General features: G+C 39.0%; 1 protein-coding gene across 1 annotated transcript in view; it reads right to left on the reverse strand.

The window, feature by feature from the left end:
* The window catches only part of C4BPA (complement component 4 binding protein alpha), a 40,556-nt gene extending 22,317 nt beyond the window's left edge, over window positions 1–18,239 (reverse strand). Inside the window, exons 1-4 of the mRNA XM_030813083.1 lie at window positions 17,674–18,239; window positions 8,927–9,093; window positions 7,810–7,995; window positions 6,593–6,692 (exon numbers count right to left, since the gene is read on the reverse strand). Of these exons, the coding sequence (XP_030668943.1) occupies window positions 6,593–6,692; window positions 7,810–7,995; window positions 8,927–9,020 (380 nt within the window). The 5' untranslated portion in view covers window positions 9,021–9,093; window positions 17,674–18,239. The remainder of the gene's footprint in view (window positions 1–6,592; window positions 6,693–7,809; window positions 7,996–8,926; window positions 9,094–17,673) is intronic.
* Between the last annotated feature and the right edge of the window lie 1,674 nt (window positions 18,240–19,913).

Raw genomic sequence — 19,913 nt, forward strand, 5'->3', positions numbered from 1 at the left:
AACAAAAATGAAACAAACAGAAAAGATAAGAGAAAACTAATAGATATAGGTGTCAAGCAAAAGAGAATCAACATATGCTTAATTGAATAACCTAAAGAAGGAATCCAAGTAGAACAAAATAGCTTTTTAAAAATTTATTTTAGGCCAGGTGCGGTGGCTTACACCTGTAATACCAGTACTTTGGGAGGCTGAGGCAGGTGGATTCTTTGAGACCAGGAGTTCAAGACCAACCTGGCCAATATGACAAAACCCCATCTCTATTAAAAATACAAAAATTAGCCAGGGATGGTGGTGTGCACCTGTAGTCCCAGCCACTTGAGAGCATGAGGTGGGAGGATTGCTTGAGCCCAGGAAGTTGAGGCTTCAGTGAGCCATGATCGTGCCACTGCACTCCAGCCTGGGCAATGGGAGTGAGACCTTGACTCAAAAAATATATATATTTCAAGTAAATGTTACTAAAATAAAATAATACTTCAATCTACATATTAAAATTGCACATCACATAGTAGCAAAAAATTAAACCAAGTGATTTCTACCAAAACAACTAAGAGTAAAAGTATTAGGTTTCAAAGATAAAGAATAATATCTTGAGACAGTCAAACAAAGATCAAGCCATATGAGAAGAAATTTCAGATCAGTAGTATTCACTAGCAAAAGATAGTGCAGCAGTACCTATAAGACATCCAAGAAAAGAAAGGATGAGCCAAAGACTATATCAAGCCCCATTATCTTCTAGGTATCAATGCCTCAGATATATTATCTGAACCTGCAAAAACTCAAAGAATAATTTTCACTTGGGACTTTTTCTTGGAAACCACCATAGGACAAACTACAGCCAACCAAGAGATGACAATGGCAACTTTAACCAAAACAAACAAAAATGGTAGCAAATGTTGTACATGCAGATCTAAGACAAAACAAATGTGATTTTAAGTGTGACTGAAGGAAAAATAAATGTTATATGCTCAGACAGCACTGAAATAGTATAACTAAGAAAAAATAGAGATAGGGAAGAGAGGGTAAAATAAATTCCCTTATTGCCTGATCATTTGCAAAATTGAGAGTGAAAGCAACCATACACACATATGAATATTTCACATTAATGTTAAATACAAAATAAACACTAAGATAATACAAATTATACAAATTTACTGGTAGGGAAGATAGAAGGGGTGAAGGAGGGGGAAGAATACAAGATCAGTTTATTGTTGTTTATAACAAGGAACCAATTTAAACTGTCTAAAGATAAAGAGGAATAATGATATTATATAAATTTAAAGGTACATAGGTCACCACTAGAACCAAATTTTGAACCTTCCTAAATACCACTATATATTTTTAATAGAAAATAAATATACATATACATATATATTACAAACTATGAAATAATATGACAAAACCAAGTCTATAAGTATCACTCACATCAATAAATGTAAACTCCTAATGAAAGAAAAACAGCTTTAATTGGAGCAAAATTCTGCTCTGTTATATACAGGAGACAAACCTAAAAGTGTTTCAGACAGATTAAAAATAAAAGACAAGATAAAATTATACCCAGCAAATCCAAATCAAAAGAAAAGCAAAGATAATAATTTTAATACCCCCTAAGTTGGACATCAGAACCAAGATTATTAAATTACACAAAATGGGTACTTTATATGTTAAAGATTTTGATTTTCAGTGAAGAGCTATGAATCTTTATGTAGCAAAATATGTATGTAGCAGCAATTTTAATAAAACAGAAGTACGAGACATAAGAAAAATGATCAAAATATGCTAATTGTCATTAAATTATTTTATAATAGTTAAAGTAATTATAAAATTAGTAATTTACTTTAACTCCTATCTTCATGCTTAAGGTATATAAAGACAAGCATAATTAAAGATTCAAAACAACTTATCAAGAAAGTAGATCTGACTGGGCACAGTGGCTCATGCCTGTAATCCCAGGAGTTTGGAAGGCCGGGGCAAGAGAATCCATTGAGCCCAGGTGTTCTAGACCAGCCTGAGCAATATAGCAAGACATCATCTCTACAAAAGTTAGAACTTTAGCCAGGCATCATGGCACATGCCTGTAGGCCCAGCTACTCAGAAGGCTGAGGCAAGAGGATTGCTTGAGCCAGGGCAGTCCAGGCTACAGTAAGCCAAGACTGCACCACTGCACTCCAGCCTGTGTGATAGAGGGAGAACTTGTCTCAAAAAAAGAAAGTAAATCTGATGTGTATATAGCAAACTTTATATACTACTAACAAAAAAATCCTTCATTTCGGTGCCTGTTGAAATATTAATGAAAATTGATTATATATTATGATGCGCCCTAAAACCTCTATAAATTTCAAAACATAAAAGTAAGTAACATTGTTCAATTCCCACCTATGAGTGAGAACATGTGGTGTTTGGTTTTTTGACCTTGCGATAGTTTACTGAGAATGATGATTTCCAGTTTCATCCATGTCCCTACAAAGGACATGAACTCATCATTTTTATGGCTGCATAGTATTCCATGGTGTATATGTGCCACATTTTCTTAATCCAGTCTATCGTTGTTGGACATTTGGGTTGGTTCCAAGTCTTTGCTATTGTGAATAGTGCCGCAATAAACATACGTGTGCATGTGTCTTTATAGCAGCATGATTTATAGTCGTTTGGGTATATACCCAGTAATGGGATGGCTGGGTCAAATGGTATTTCTAGTTCTAGATCCCTGAGGAATCGCCACACTGACTTCCACAATGGTTGAACTAGTTTACAGTCCCACCAACAGTGTAAAAGTGTTCCTATTTCTCCACATCCTCTCCAGCACCTGTTGTTTCCTGATTTTTTAATGATGGCCATTCTAACTGGTGTGAGATGGTATCTCACTGTGGTTTTGATTTGCATTTCTCTGATGGCCAGTGATGAGCATTTCTTCATGTGTTTTTTGGCTGCATAAATGTCTTCTTTTGTGAAGTGTCTGTTCATGTCCTTTGCCCACTTTTCGATGGGGTTGTTTGTTTTTTTCTTGTAAATTTGTTTGAGTTCATTGTAGATTCTGGATATTAGCCCTTTGTCAGATGAGTAGGTTGCAAAAATTTTCTCCCATTCTGTAGTCTGCCTGTTCACTCTGATGGTAGTTTCTTTTGCTGTGCAGAAGCTCTTTAGTTTAATTAGATCCCATTTGTCAATTTTGGCTTTTGTTGCCATTGCTTTTGGTGTTTTAGACATGAAGTCCTTGGCCACGCCTATGTCCTGAATGGTATTGCCTAGGCTTTCTTCTAGGGTTTTTATGGTTTTAGGTCTAACATGTAAGTCTTTAATCCATCTTGAATTAATTTTTGTATAAGGTGTAAGGAAGGGATCCAGTTTCAGCTTTCTACATATGGCTAGCCAGTTTTCCCAGCACCATTTATTAAATAGGGAATCCTTTCCCCATTTCTTGTTTTTGTCAGGTTTGTCAAAGATCAGATAGTTGTAGATATGCAGCATCATTTCTGAGGGCTCTGTTCTGTTCCATTGATCTATGTCTCTGTTGTGGTACCAGTACCATGCTGTTTTGGTTACTGTAGCCTTGTAGTATAGTTTGAAGTCAGGTAGCATGATGCCTCCAGCTTTGTTCTTTTGGCTTAGGATTGACTTGGCGATGCGGGCTCTTTTTTGGTTCCATATGAACTTTAAAGTAGTTTTTTCCAATTCTTTGAAGAAAGTCATTGGTAGCTTGATGGGGATGGCATTGAATCTATAAATTACCTTGGGCAGTATGGCCATTTTCACGATATTGATTCTTCCAACCCATGAGCATGGAATGTTCTTCCATTTGTTTGTATCCTCTTTTTGATTGAGCAGTGGTTTGTAGTTCTCCTTGAAGAGGTCCTTCACATCCCTTGTAAGTTGGATTCCTAGGTATTTTATTCTCTTTGAAGCAATTGTGAATGAGAGTTCACTGATGATTTGGCTCTCTGTTTGTCTGTGATTGGTGTACACAAATGCTTGTGATTTTTGTACATTGATTTTGTATCCTGAGACTTTGCTGAAGTTGCTAATCAGCTTAAGGAGATTTTGGGCTGAGACAATGGGGTTTTCTAGATATACAATCATGTCATCTGCAAACAGGGACAATTTGACTTCCTCTTTTCCTAATTGAATACCCTTTATTTCCTTCTCCTGCCTGATTGCTCTGGCCAGAACTTCCAGCACTATGTTGAATAGGAGCGGTGAGAGAGGGCATCCCTGTCTTGTGCCAGTTTTCAGAGGAAATGCTTCCAGTTTTTGCCCATTCAGTATGATGTTGGCTGTGGGTTTGTCGTAGATAGCTCTTATTATTTTGAGATACGTCCCATCAATACCTAATTTATTGAGAGTTTTTAGCATGAAGGGTTGTTGAATTTTGTCAAAGGCCTTTTCTGCATCTATTGAGATAATCATGTGGTTTTTGTCTTTGGTTCTGTTTATATGCTGGATTACATTTATTGATGTGCATATGTTGAACCAGCCTTTCATCCCAGGGATGAAGCCCACTTGATTATGGTGGATAAGCTTTTTGATGTGCTGCTGGATTTGGTTTGCCAGTATTTTATTGAGGATTTTTGCATCAATATTCATCAAGGATATTGGTCTGAAATTCTCTTTTTTGGTTATGTCTCTGCCAGGCTTTGGTATCAGGATGATGCTGGCTTCATAAAATGTGTTAGGGAGGATTCCCTCTTTTTCTATCGATTGGAATAGTTTCGGAAGGAATGGTACCAGTTCCTCCTTGTACCTCTGGTAGAATTCAGCTGTGAATCCATCAGGTCCTGGACTCTTTTTGGTTGGTAAGCTATTGATTATTGCCACAATTTCAGAACCTGTTATTGGTCTATTCAGAGATTCAACTTCTTCCTGATTTAGTCTTGGGAGGGTGTATTTGTCGAGAAATTTATCCATTTCTTCTAGATTTTCTAGTTTATTTGCGTAGAGGTGTTTGTAGTATTCTCTGATGGTAGATTGTATTTCTGTAGGATTGGTGGTGATATCCCCTTTTTCATTTTTTATTGCATCTATTTGGTTCTTCTCTCTTTTCTTCTTTATTAGTCTTGCTAGCGGTCTATCAATTTTGTTGATCTTTTGAAAAAACCAGCTCCTGGATTCATTAATTTTTTGAAGGGTTTTTTGTGTCTCTATTTCCTTCAGTTCTGCTCTGATTTTAGTTATTTCTAGCCTTCTGCTAGCTTTTGAATGTGTTTGCTCTTGCTTTTCTAGTTCTTTTAATTGTGATGTTAGGGTGTCAATTTTGGATCTTAAGGCAAACTTTTAAATAAGTGGTGTTGGGGTAACAGGAAAGCAATATGAAAAAATATAGTCTAAAATCTGTACCTCATACTGTATACTGTATATTAACTCCAAATAAATTAAAGCTTTGAATATTAAAAAATATGAAAATATAAAAGAAGTAGAGGAAATATGGGCAATTTTTTTAAACCTTATATTGGGGAAGGCCTTCAAACATAAAATCCAAAAGCCATTTCTAAAAGAGAAATTTATGAATTTAACAACATAGATACAAATAATTTCTCCTTAAGGAGAAAAAATGCCAATAGCCAAGTCAAAAACATTATACATACACACACACACACACACACACACACCCACACACACTGTGGGAAAAGTTATAGTATATATCAGAATCAAGGCCTAAATCCTGCTATGCACAGACTCATGTATATGTCTAAATGCATATATCCTAAAACTTAAGAATAAAAAGTTCAACAAGTTAAGGAAAAAAAAAAACAACAACCAGGCATCAGACATGCTAACTAGTGCACAAATAAATACAAACATCCCTTGGACATATAAAAATATACTCAACCTCCCTGACAATAAGAGAAATATACAGTGAAACTATAGTGAGATTTTAGTTTCACCTCTTACATTGGGAAAAATTCAAAAATTTGACAAGTTTCCAAAAGTTTGACAACACAGTTGGAGAGTTTATGGAGAGACAGACATTTGCATAGTCTGCAAAACCATGAAACCCTTGGGGAAAGCAGTCTGACAATATCTTTTTAATTTTCAAATATACATACTCTTTGAGCCAGGGAGGCCTCCTCTAGGAAGCTATCCTGCAGATGTAACTACATATGTATAAAATGACATGCATACAAAAGAATACTTCAGAGCATTGTTCAGAATAGCAAAAGATTGGAAATATCCATGGATCCATCACAAGGACGGCAAAGCCATGACACAACTACACAACAACATTCTATGCAGTTGTAAAAAGAAATTAATGAGGAAACTCTCTGTGCACAAACATGGAAATATCTCCAGTATACATTGATAAGTAAACAATAAAGCAAGATTCAATACTAGGTTCATTAGAGGAAAGGGGGGAAAATAAGAATATATGATAACTTCTTAGCTTGTATTTATATAAGGAAACACTAGAAAGGTACATACGAACCAATACAAATAGATCTTTGCTTGAGGACAGGAAGGAATGGGGTGTATGGAGATAGGATGGAAATGAGAATTCTCAACGTCTATCTTTTTACATCATTTTAAATTTTGAAATATATGAAGACTTCAGCTATTTTTTAAATAAATATAAAAAATTGCTCATAGATTACCTCACACTCACCCTTCTGAACAGCTGAATTCTATTTGTGATCCAAAAGATAAATCTGTCTTAATCTCCACTTGCCCATTAGGTAACTCTCCTGGGTGTCTGCATCGTTTGTCTGGGAGAAAAATTTAAATGATGATTAGTACTTCCAAGTACTCACATATATGGCATTAGAAAAGAAAAGAAATTAACCAAGGTTCACCTCTGCTTCCAGAAACACAGAGAGATTTAGATTCAAACTTATTTCTAACACTGACTCACCTCAAAATTAATACAAAATTTGATCTCATTTTTTTTCTGGTACATTTTACCAATAGAGAAAAATGACCAGTTAAATAATTGCAGCAGTAGAACACATGGTCCAGGACTTAATAAGCTGACCAGGGACGGGAGAGCTTTGCTTCATTCTATGTCTATGGCAGGTACTTAGAACCTAGGCCACTCAAAAACGCATGTCACAAAAGGAACAAAACAGAGAAAGTATCGATTGTATACCCCTACTATTGGAAAACACTGCAGAATGCATTTCCAACTGACAGTGAATCATAACTTTTCTTCAAAACACAGCAAATATTTTGAGTGAGGTTCTTTTGAAAACTGCATTGCCACTTTCTAGCCACCTACCATTTTATAATTTTTTAAAAAGTGAATCTGATTTTCAATATATCATAACGAAATTTGTGGTTCATTTCTTGAAAGAAGTGTTTGGTGGATTACTTTGTAAAGAATAGACTTCTGACCAGGCCCAGTGGCTCATACCTGTAATCCCAGCACTTTGGGAGGCCAAGGCGGGCAGATCACTTGAGGCCAGGAGTTTGAGACCAGTCTAGCCAATATGGTGAAACCCTGTATCTACTAAAAACACAAAAATTAACCAGGTGTGGTGGCGCATGCCTGTAATCCCAGCTACTTAGGAGGCTGAGGCAGGAGAGTCACTTGAAACCAGGAGGCAGAGGTTGCAGGGAGCCAAGATTCCACCACTGCACTCCAGCCTGGGAGACAGAGCTAGACTCCGTCTCAAAAAAAAAAGAACAGAGTTATTTTTCAATGCAATTAACTACCCCTAATTTTTCTGTTTTGCTTTGTTTTTCAAAAAATGCCTCAAGTATGTACATTGAAATCAGTAATTGACAAACTGTCTTCTTGGTGACTAAAGATTCAGAAAATTTAGTATCTGAGACAACTTTCCAAAGATAGGAAAAGCAAAGGAAAAAAAAAATGTTGATACTTACGGATACAGAAGGTATTATACATCCATTTGCCATCAGAATTACAGGTAAGCGTCTGAGTTGAATGGGATCTGACATAGCCAGGGCGGCAGGTGTATTTCAGAGTAGTTCCAGTTTCGAAGCGTGTCTCAGTCAACGTAATATCCACTGGGGCAGCAAATGATAAAGTGGGTGGAGGACCACAATTGCCTGGACACCAAAATGACAAGGAGCACCAAAACTTATACCTTGGGACACAGCATCTTATTGTTTATGTAGTGTGATGTTTAGAGCAGGGATCATTCTTTTCACCTCTAGTCAAGAAAAATCGTGACTCCTATTATACTCTCTGTTCAATACACCTAGTGAGTGATCACTAATATATATTTGTTCACAAATGATAATGACAATGATAACAATAAACAGTAATGATAAAAGGCAGAAGTTTTTTCCCTTCTCTACTACACATGGGATAATTTATCTGAAAAAGAAGAAAGACATGAACTTCACCAACCTATTAGATTCCCCGTATCTGCTGACTCAAATGCATCTGTGCAAAGTCAGAAGTCCCTACAAGTTGCCTCAACAGAAACATATTATTGTATTGAAATAACATTACATAACATTGGTTGCCTGAGGGAAGGGAAACAGGGTGGCTGGGAAATGGGTAAAAATAACATTTTTAATTTATTTTTTTTTTACATCTGTTTGATTTTGAATGATATGGAGGAAGAAGCGTGGAGCCCTTGAAGCGTAAAAATCTTAACTTTGCTTTTTTTGCAAGAATTAAATACCAGGCTGATTTACTTTTTAAGCACCCCCTGAATAAACCCACAAACAGTGAAAATTGTTTAGTCATAGCAATAGATAATATAGATCTGTCCATATTATCATCCATATAGATGGTTGGGAGAGAAATTCTTTCCTGGAGAAATAAAAATCTAGGGGAAAATGTCTAGAACGCCATTTCTTTTATGTGTAAATCAAATTTCCCTAAGTTCTAGCCTGTCAAATAAACCACTTGTTGATAAAGCTGGGTCTCTGCTAGAAGCCCAGTCATTATCTTTTTTAGCCTTAAAAGTGAATGCACAGATGAACTTGATTGTTTGTTGCTGATCTGAGCTTGTTTCCCACTACTCACCAAGAACAGCAGGCAACAGAGCAGCGACCAAGGTCATTTGGAAGAGAATTGGATCAGAGACTTTCCACAGCCTGGAGAAGGGCCAGGCTGCCATTTTCCCTTTTCTATGAAGAGCCCCAGATGGAGTTTTTGCGGGGTGCACGGCCTGCTGCTTCGCTGATGTTTTTCTGCTGAAAGAACTCAATTTAATAAATAGTCATTGAATTCCAACTTGTCATAAAGCACTAGAATAAATGTTATGGGATCCATGTCTTCAAGGAAATGACAGCTTGGAGTGGAAACAAAACAAAACAAACCCCTGAGCACAAATGTTACAGCACAAGACAGTAAGGATTGGCCTCTGCAGAAGCTGTGTGCTCAGAAGAGAGATTGATTCCAAGTGGAGGGAGGGAGTGGGCTTTGCAGAGGAGACTGCATCTGCACTAGGTGTACTGAAGACATTGCAGAATGGATGCAGGGCATGTTGAGGGAACAATAGATAATACTCCAATTTGGCTAAATGTCTGAGGTGGGGAAGGGACAGTTTACAGATGTGTCTGAATGGGATGTAAATGTCAAGTTTAGGAAATTCATAGACTTTACTCCTTGGAGAATAAAAGTGCTTGTTTTTGATGTGAATTATTTGTTTTTAAGCTGAGGAATGACACAATTATTACGCTTTAAGATCGTTATGGCAGACATGCACAAGATAGATTGAAGGGATTAGAGGAAAGAAACAGGGAGGTTGAGTGAGAAGACTTGCAATTGGCCAGATGATCTAACAAAGAAATGGCAGAGGAGTTACAGGAAAGCTACAAACATAAAACAAAACAAAACAAAACAAAAAGGCAGGAAAATGATGGGATAGAGAGAAAGAGTTGAGTCGCCGTATAGAAGTATTGGGAGTTCCTCGTGAGAACTATTGACAAAAGCAATAAACCATGAAGCAATTTGCAGTTTTGAAAAATGATCATACACACACACACACACACACATATATATATGAAAAATATACATGGCAAATGCACTTTTATTTTTAAATCAGACTATATAGACTTGTTTAAAGCAAAATTAGTAAGGACTTTTTTTTTTAATCTTCATCACCACCTCCCATTCCCTTTGGAGAACACAACATATCCTAAGTTTGCACTAGGAAAAAGTCCCTTTCCTTTGGGTAGATACTCAATAGTGGGAATCAAAGGGGAGTTCTATTTTTCGTTTCTTGAGAAATCTCTGTACTGTAAATCTATAAAAATAAAAAGAAATTAAGAAAAGAAATAGTCCATGTCTTCAAAGGAATATATGAAGTTAACCAAATTCACTCCCATAAAATAGTGAATTTCATCTTTTACTTTGACATCTTTGTTAGATCCAGATGGTTGGACGTTCTCATGCATCCATAATTCATACAAAGCCCATATACATTTAGGTAAAGGGAGTCCCTTCAATCAATATTTCTCCCCAAGATGTTTCAGTCCCACATAATGTAGGACTGTAATGTAATGTAGTGTATATCTAAGGTAACGTTCAGTCCCTCAACATAAAGCTGGTCTCAGTAATATGGGACAGTCTTACATAACGTGGGACTGAAACATCTTGGAGAGAAACTGTGTGGGAGAAGGGAAGTTTATAGTGCCCTTCATACTTTGTGGGGTCTAATTTCTTCATTGAGTAAAGACTCACATAAGCTTCTTATCTTTCTAAAACTCAGTTCTGATGAAGCCATCCCTCCACTTGTTGTCAGCTGTGGGAACCCCATGTCACACACGTCCTGTCCCATGAGCTCTATACATCCCCACCGGGGCAATTCTGCCAATACGTAAATTCACCTAACAAGCAATTTACCAGTTGTAGTCACTTACTGGAAGTGTGTTCGCAGACTTTGTACTGAATGAATCCAGGTGGTCTGGAGAGGTTGGGAGGAGCCAGGACCAACATTCTGGGCCTTCATGCTTCCCCTTTCTACTCAGTTTCCCCCTCTTTTTTCCCATTATCCTCCTTCCTAACTCTATGCTCCTCTCTGCCCTCACAATCTTGTGAAGCTGGAGACAGCTGAGAGCCAGGCAGGTTGCATATCATGAAAACCACGTCACTCATCATCTGTGAAATTTATAAAATGTGACAAATTTCTCCCACCCAATAAGATGTGTTATGAACTATGAAAACTATGGGAAAAAGTTTCTTCAATTTTTGACAATGAGTAGATTTGTTGTGTTTATTCAATTCCAGTGAAATTGAAGAAGAGATTAAAAATACTAGTGGTTTGGCAAAATAGAATTGACTATGAAAAATCAAAAGGATAAGAGTATAAAGTGGAAATTTCCCACAGGAATTGTTGCAGTTGTTATTACATTCACAGGAAAAATATATATGTTGAATATGTTCAGAAAAATATTCATGACTATATTTACAAAAATACAACCACAAATCGTTAGCTTCAAGAAGTTGAACAAAAATATCTTAAATGCTGCTAAAATATGTATCCATTAGCTACATTCAAAAAGAATATATTTATACTCATTGAATATTCAAAATGATTTTTTTTTCTTTTTCTTTTCTAAAATTGTAACAGAGATGTGATCTTACTATGTTGCCCAGGCTGGTCTCGAACTCCTGGCCTCAAGCAATTCTCCCACCTCAGCCTCCCAAAGTGCATAAGCCACCATGCCTGGCCTCCAAAATGAATGTTTCTTAAAACAATGTTAGATAAATTGATACTTTGATAAATTCAGGAAATTTGTTTCTATGAACTGATCCTTCAGGTACTGGCATTCACTCAATTGGCTTTGATGACTAACTTTTCGGTATTGCAGTCTGACCCCTTAGGCTCCAGCTATCCTGGACAACCAGAATTCCTTACCATTCCCAGCACTTTCCTATCTCCCATTCCTGTCCACATCATCTACCCTCTTTCTTTTTCCTCTTTAATTCCTACCCATTCTGCCAGTCCCTTCTCCAGCATTCCCTCCTATCCAAGCAAGCCTCCACAACCAAGTACAATTTTGTATTTATAACTCTGATTCGGACTTGGTCTGTAACTCACATCTGAAGTCTGCCTTCGTCTCTAAACCACAAGATCCTTGAAATGACAGAGTATGCTCCCATTTATTTCTGCCCCACAATAGTACCTAGCCTGCACCTCATGAAGTTAAAGTGCTCAAAAAATGTGCATTAAATTTAAATCCAAAAGCTCCTAGGGATAGCATGTGTTCCAAAGAAAAGTAGTACTGTGCCATATCAGTGTCTCCCCTTACAGTGTATGATTTGTTAAGGACTGATTTCATCTGATTTTAAAGCAAGGCAAACACCTATATTTTAATGAGAACTGGTCCAAATAATTTTACTCTAGGCTCTTCCATTCTTAAACCAAAGTCATCATATCATCAACTAGTCAAGGGAGGACAGTGAAGGAGGGAAGCAGTAAACAAAAACTGGTTCTCCTCCTTCCACAGTTTATGACAGGAGATACAGACAAATGCAGACCCTACACTGTGATGAGGAAGTTATTTCACTCCCTTTACTTCAGCCTCACACCTAGGCCATGGCCACAGAGCTGGGGACAGAGGAGGACAGTGTGGCCAAGACTTTGGACATGGGCTGTGGAGTCACACCCAGAACATGTGAGTTGGCATCCTGGCTCCACCACATGGGAACCAAGTCCCATGGGCAAAACGCTCAGCTCCTCTAAGCCCCAGTTTCCTTTATTATAAAATAAGAAGGATAACTGTAATTGCATCTTGGAATTTCTGAGAGGGGCTTGACATGGTGTGTGGACAGCACATAGTAAGCATTCAAAAGAAATGATAGGGAAGAGTTTCATAGAATTGGCATTGGAATGTCACTCTGTCAGAAGCCGAAATCCTGGATGTCAAAACATTGTCATCATAATGATTTAAAATTGCAATAAATGGTTGCATCACCAGGGACTTTAATTACACCCCAGTGCAGAGGAGCATCCACTGAACTTCCGGCTAGAAGCCCTGGGTCTTGTCTCCGCTGTGGCCTTTGGTACAATGAGATCTAATGTGTCATGCAGAGCAGAGGGATGCTGGCGCCTCTGGGGCTGTCCTGGGGCTTTGTCTTCCCTTGCCCTCAACTATCTTCTTGAAAGGAAGTCATCCACGTCCATAACTAATCATCATACCTGAATCATCCACAGGTCGGGCGCGGTAGCTCACGCCTGTAATCCCAGCACTTTGGGAGGCTGAGGCGGGCAGATCACAAGGTCAGGAGTTCAAGACCAGCCTGACCAACATGGTGAAACCCCGTCTCTGCTAAAAATACAAAAATTAGCCGCGCGTGGTGGTACACGCCTGTAATCCCAGCTACTTAGGAGGCTGAGGCAGGTTAATCACTTGAACCCAGAAGACAGAGGTTACAGTGAGCCGAGATCACACTGCTGCACTCCAGCCTGGGCAACAGAGAGACTCCGTCTCAAAAATAAATAAATAAATAAATAAAATGAATCACCCACGGACCTCTGGGCCTACTTGTCTCTGGTTCGTGCAAAAACTTCCATGCTCCATAAATTCAATTGTTAATAATTATTTTATTCTGTTTTATTCCTTCCTCCGTGTAAGTTTTAAGCTATTCAGGCTTGTCTTCTTTACTCTGGTTGCTAACTAGTTAAATTCTGGTGCTCAAATTAGGTCTTTCTAAAGGCAATTAAATAAATCTCTGTAAAATAAGGAGGAACTCTTTTCCTCTGCAGCTGCAAAAAAGCAGATGATAATCTACGTGACAAAATTGACCTTGCAAATGTTTTTTCTAACAAAGGAGTCATTCCTGGATTTTAGAGGTGGTTGCTCTGCCACATGACAGTAACTTTTAACCTCAGAAAAGTGTAATTCTGACTGGTTATCTTAGTGAATTTTTTTTTCTGGAATAATATTTACATGAACATTTCTGTTTACTGAAAGTTATAAGTGCTTGTGAGTTTTCCTTAATAATTATTACACTTTCCTCTTTATCTGCAACCTTGAAAGTAAACTAAAACTTTTGACTCTGTTAGATTTCTCATTTAAGCAAAAAATAATAATAATAATAATTTAAGTTAAAATTCCCAAGGTTCAAATCAGTATTTCCATTCACTTCATTTGTATCTCCCAGGCACCTTGAATTTAACATATTTCAAACTAAATTCACTATGTTCCTCCAACACTACTTAATATCTGTGCTTTCTGTCTCAGTGAAGGTGACAATCTCCACCCAGCCTCCCAGACTAGAAATCCAAGTCATTGTTGCCTCCTCTGTCTCACCTCCTTGCACTATTCAGAGTTGTCAAGTCCTATCAGGTTGGTCATAGCAGCAGCACCAGAATCTGCCACTCTCTCCTACAGTCCACTTCCATAGTCCAGGTTTAGGTTCGTATAATTCCCTTCCCCTCACCCTAGACCACGGCAAAAGCCTTCAAACATTTATAAGCCAGCTTCCATGTTGATGCCATTATGTCCCTAAAAAGCAATTTACGTGTTGTTACTCTGCTTAAAAACTTTCACGGTTCCCAGTTTCCATAGGTTCCCCTATCTGTCCCAATTTTCCCATAATTTCTCACTTAGAACACCATGCTTCAGTCTCAAGGAGGCACTTACCCTTCCCCCAAAACATTCTGGATTTCTTTTTTGAGACAGGGTCTCACTCTGTGTCACCCAGGCTGGAGTGAAGTGGTGCAATCACAGCTCACTGCAGCCTCAACCTCCTGGGCTCAAATGATGCTCCCACCTCTGTCTCCCCAGTAGCTGGGGCCACAGGAGCGTGCCACTACACCCAGCTAATTTTTTAATTTTTTGTAAAGACAGGGGTCTCACTATGTTGCCCAAGCTGGTCTTGAACTCCTGGCCTCAAGTGAACCTCCCACCTCGGCCTCCCAAAGTGCTGGAATTATAGGCGTGAGCCACCATACACAGCCAGGATTTTTAAAAAAAACACCTGCAAGCATTTGCAGTTAATGTCACCCATGCATTAATGCTCTTACCTCCGACTTCTTTATTCACTATTCCTTTATTCACTATTCAGATCAAATGTCACCTCCTTGGTGAATTATTGTCTAACTTCATCATGAAATGCCAGTATTTTCTGTTCTTCCAGTACTTGGCTAATACCTTAATTGTAACATTGTTTTGTATCCTAACTATGTATTTGCTTTTGCCTCCCGAAATACATTGTGAATTCCTTGAAGACAAGGAAGGTGTTTATTCAACTTTCCATCTCTAACGTGGTATTGTAATTGGTCTATATAACCCGGTGACTGCTTTGTTTAAAAAAACATTTGCAAGGTCAGTTTTGTTATGCAGATTATCATCTGCTTTTTTGCAGATGCAGAGGAAAAGAGTTCCTCCTTATTTTGCAGAGATTTATTTCACTGCCTTTAGAAAGACCTAATTTGAGCACCAGAATTTAACTAGCTTAAAACTTACATGGAGGAGGCCGGGCGCGATGGCTCACGCCTGTAATCCCAGCACTTTGGGAGGCCGAGGCAGGCGGATCACGAGGTCAGGAGATCGAGACCCTCCTGGCTAACACGGTGAAACCCCGTCTCTACTAAAAAGACAAAAAAATTAGCGGGATGTGGCGGTGGATGCTTGTAGTCCCAGCTCCTCGGGAGGCTGAGGCAGGAGAATGGCGTGAACCCGGGAGGCAGAGCTTACAGTGAGCCGAGATCGTGCCACTGCACTCCAGCCTGGGCGACAGAGCGAGACTCCGTCTCAAAAAAAAAAAAAAAAAAAAAAAAAAAAAAAAAAAAAAAACTTACATGGAGGAAGAAATAAGACAGAATAAATAATAATAAATCTAAAAGGAATGAAACTCAATTTAATTTTATCTTTAGAGTGAGAATGACTGTCTCACTGAGGACCAAATGTAATAATGTGTGTGAAATACTTTGTCAGTTTTGAAGAGAGATAATACAGTGACTAGACTTCCCTAACAAACCATCAGGATGCATCCTAACTCGGAGGGTTCTCCAACTACGGGCATTTGCAGTTCACCATAACTACTCCTGGTGGTCCCTCAGCAGAAGCCAGCTGGCCACAGAGTATGGGAATGGAGGCTAGAACTTGCGAGCTGGGAAGACCCAAGTTGGAGTTCCAGCAATACCACAGTGCAAGTCTGTGATCTTGAAGAAGCTCTATCAGCTTCTTGGATATCAGTTTCCTTCATCTCTAAAATGATGACGTTAAACCTAGATGGACAAATTCTGCAATTCTGTGACTGCTCACTGAAAAGCTGAGACTACTCTAGCAAACTTTCATATTTCAAGGACATCATCTTTTAAATTCCTGCAGAAATGGAAGCAACTCAAGAACTTTAGTCAGCAGGGTGGGTCCCTTGTGAAAAATACTATCGGCACTTAGCAATGCAGTACAATTTGAGAGTCACTGGAAAAATCTTTAGTCCTCAAATTTCTCCTTCCATGAGAAGTTACTTTTTAAGTTAAGATATTTATTTTGTCTAACTTCCCCCTTTTAAAATGCAGATACCTTGTGAAAGGATAGTATTTTTCTCCAGTCTGGGGCTGAGTGTCTTCTTCCTTATATCTGGGCTCTCAGTTATATCACTTACAAACTCCAGAAAGAACTTGCTTCCACACTTTCCCCGCCCTTCCTAGAATATCTTTTTTTTCTTTTCTTTTTTTTTTTTTTGAGATGGAGTTTCACTCTTGTCGCCCAGGCTGGAGTGCAATGGCACAATCTCGGCTCACCCCAACCTCTGCCTCCCTGGTTCAAACGATCCTCCTGCCTCAGCCTCCCAGGTAGCTGGGATTACAGGCATGTGCCACCAGGCCTGGCTAATTTTGTAATTTTAGTAGAGACAGGGTTTCTCCATGTTGGTCAGGCTGGTCTTGAACTCCCAACCTCAGGTGATCTGCCAGCCTCGGCCTCCTGAAGTGCTGGGATTACAGGTGTGAGCCACCGCACCTGGCCAAATCTCTTTATTTTTCTATCAGCTCCTTTATTCTGTGTTCATACTACATTCAAACATATCTCTAAGCTTAATGCCAACCTTCTTTGATGCTTCTGCCTCTTCTGTAGTCTACTTTTTATTCTTTTGGTGTTACCCTATTTAGAGATAGAATAGGAATCAGCAAAGTGACAAGTGGCTGAAGAATTAAAACGAAGACCAGAATGGTACTGTATCCTGGCCAACCAAGGAAGAAGAGAATTTCAAGAAGGAAGGGTTATCAGCATCGTCAAAATAAGAAAGTAAAGAAGATGAGGATGACTAAGCCTGCTAGCTTCAGAGACCAACTGGAGGCTGGCCAGTGTCCTCCTAATTACCAAATCTAAATGTCTTTGCTGTCAATGGTAGAGGAGATTTGGAGTGGTTAATGAATCTCAAAATAGAAATGGCCCCAGTTTTCAGAATGTAGACTATGAAAAGCAAGCTTCCTGTGAACCCTTTGAAAAGTCTGGTTGACCCCTTGCCTCAACTCTCTGATGTGGGAAGGTGGTGAAAGATCAACAAATCGACACATCTGTCTTTTAGATACAGTAACAAGAGCAACACCTTACACCTCTTCTTCTTCAGCTTATTTTATTAGAATGCAATATTATTCCTCCATTTATAATTTTTAAAACTTGAGGTTCAGATGGGGTTTAAAGTACTTCTCAAGTCTTACATCCCCATAATACAGTGCTCCTGAAAAGATTTCTGCTGAAAACACTTCCAAGCTTTTGTCTCTGTTTTATCCTTCTAATCCTGCACTCCTTAAAGGGCCAAACCACCAGCCTTTCCTCCAAGCTACCCCAAGGGTTTAGTAGTCCACCGACCTTTGGTAGTTGAGGAAGAGCAGAAGACTCTATGATGATATCTTGGATAGTTTCTCAAAGAGGAAAACTGCCTTGATCTATGTAGTCCTGGCTCCTCCCCAGATCAGAGTTTATCATAATACCCTTAAGTTGATTGGTAATTGCTCCACCAAAAAGTCCCTGAATTTCAGCCATGCGGTTGGCTGGTCAGGGATGGCTGATGGAAATAGATGGGCAGAAACTTTTGACGGACCCAATGAATGATTAACAGCAGAAATAAAGCAGCACTGTTTATCCAAGCTCCTTCCTCTTTGCTAGTCCTCATTCTTCATAACATGTCGCAATCGTTTATTTTCTCCTCTGCCAACCATTTCCCCTAAGTGGAAAGGTAATTTGAATTTGAAGCCAGAATTCTTTTTTCTTTTCATAAACACACAACGGTTATGCAAGACACAGTCCAGCTAGCCTGGAAACCTTAGATACTGCGAGGTTCAGACAGCCTCCGCAAAAATGATCCACTTTCCATGACACTAGATCCAGTATGCTTTCCTGGAGCTTGAGAACTGATATTCTTGTCCAGAGCTCGTCTCTATCCCACCCCAAGGAATTACAAAAGGTGGGGAATTTATCAAACATGTATTGGGTTTCCACTGTGCTGAGTTATCTAGGACATATTCGGAGTTCAGCAAGTGTTAACTGCTACTACATGTCAGGCACCAGAGGATCTCCAAAAATTATCTTTCCAGTGTGCTCAGAAGAACGCAATGAAGGACCGGCCACGTTTCTTCTCACGTACGTCTAAAGAGACCACAAGCACTTACATTGTCCAATTAAGCTACTAATCCTCAAGGTTAAGATTTGTGTGCTCAGAAGATTGCTATTAAAAGGCCATTCTTTCTGAGAACTTCGCTTTTTCTGTAACAAATACTAAAAGTCCCAGAAGAGTTTCAGAAAAGGAACGAAACTACAACAGGTTGAGTTAATCAAGGAAGGTTTTACAGAAGATGTGAGATTTGGATAAAAGGTGGAAATTATTAGATAAAAGTGGTAAGGATATTAGATGTAAAGAAACCATGTGCTAGGTCACCAAGGTGAGACACTGATTTGACAAGAATGAAGATAGAGGAGGATTCCAGATTGCACAGTCTTGAGACTAAATTGGAAGAAATACCACCTTTAAAGCTGCTATTTCTTTAAAGTACCGTTTTCCAATGTATTGAAGTCCTTTCGTTTACTTTCCACAGTGACTCTTGCAGGTTTTTCTCTCCAGGTCACCAAATTGTCACATTCCCTCTCAGCAGATGCTCTTACCTCCTACTTTACTAAAAATCATTCTACCTTAGCTTCATCAACGTCAAATTTTCCCTTCTATTCACTCCTCATTCCGAGCAGAATTGTTTCTTCTTTTCCCGCCCCATTTTCAATGCATCTCTCATCCTGAAATGTCCCTTCAATTTTGCCAATACCTCAAATTCCACCTTTCTTCTTTAGTGTGATGCTGAACTTCTCAAAGGTGTGGCTTGTTCTACCTGCCTGTTCTTTCTCATTCATCACTCCACCTGTTGGTTTCCCATCTGGCTTCTACCCCTCTTCTACTGACATGTCTCTCTGAGGCACGCCCTTAGGTCCAAGTCCAAAATATCTTTAATTCATTTCTTATGATCCGTCTGCAGCCTTTGTCACTGCTGATAATTTCCTTTCTGAAACTCTCTTCTCCTTTGGCTTCCATGACACTAAACTTTCCTGATTCCCTTAACTTAACTAATTTCCCTTTCTTAGTTATTGTTACCTTCTCTTCCTCCTTCTCATTCCTAAATATAGATACATCTCAGGCTCTTCTTTTTAAAAAAAATTATCTTCGCAATTTTAATGATCTTGCTTTCTGTCACAGCTTTAACTATTACCAGTAAGAAGACTAGCCAGCACTACATTATTATTTCTTACTCTCCAAAACTCAAGACTTACTTTCTGTTTTTTTTGTTTTTTTTTTTTTTTTTGAGAAGGAGTCTCGCTGTGTCGCCCAGGCTGGAGTGCAGTGGCGAGATCTCGGCTCACTGCAAGCTCCGCCTCCCGGGTTCACGCCGTTCTCCTGCCTCAGCCTCTCCGAGTAGCTGGGACTACAGGCGCCCGCCACCACGCCCGGCTAATTTTTTTGTATTTTTAGTAGAGACGGGGTTTCACCGTGGTCTCGATCTCCTGACCTCGTGATCCGCCCGCCTCGGCCTCCCAAAGTGCTGGGATTACAAGCGTGAGCCACCGTG

Source organism: Nomascus leucogenys, chromosome 5 (genome assembly GCF_006542625.1).
Source record: "Nomascus leucogenys isolate Asia chromosome 5, Asia_NLE_v1, whole genome shotgun sequence".
Taxonomy (NCBI): Eukaryota; Metazoa; Chordata; class Mammalia; order Primates; family Hylobatidae; genus Nomascus; species Nomascus leucogenys.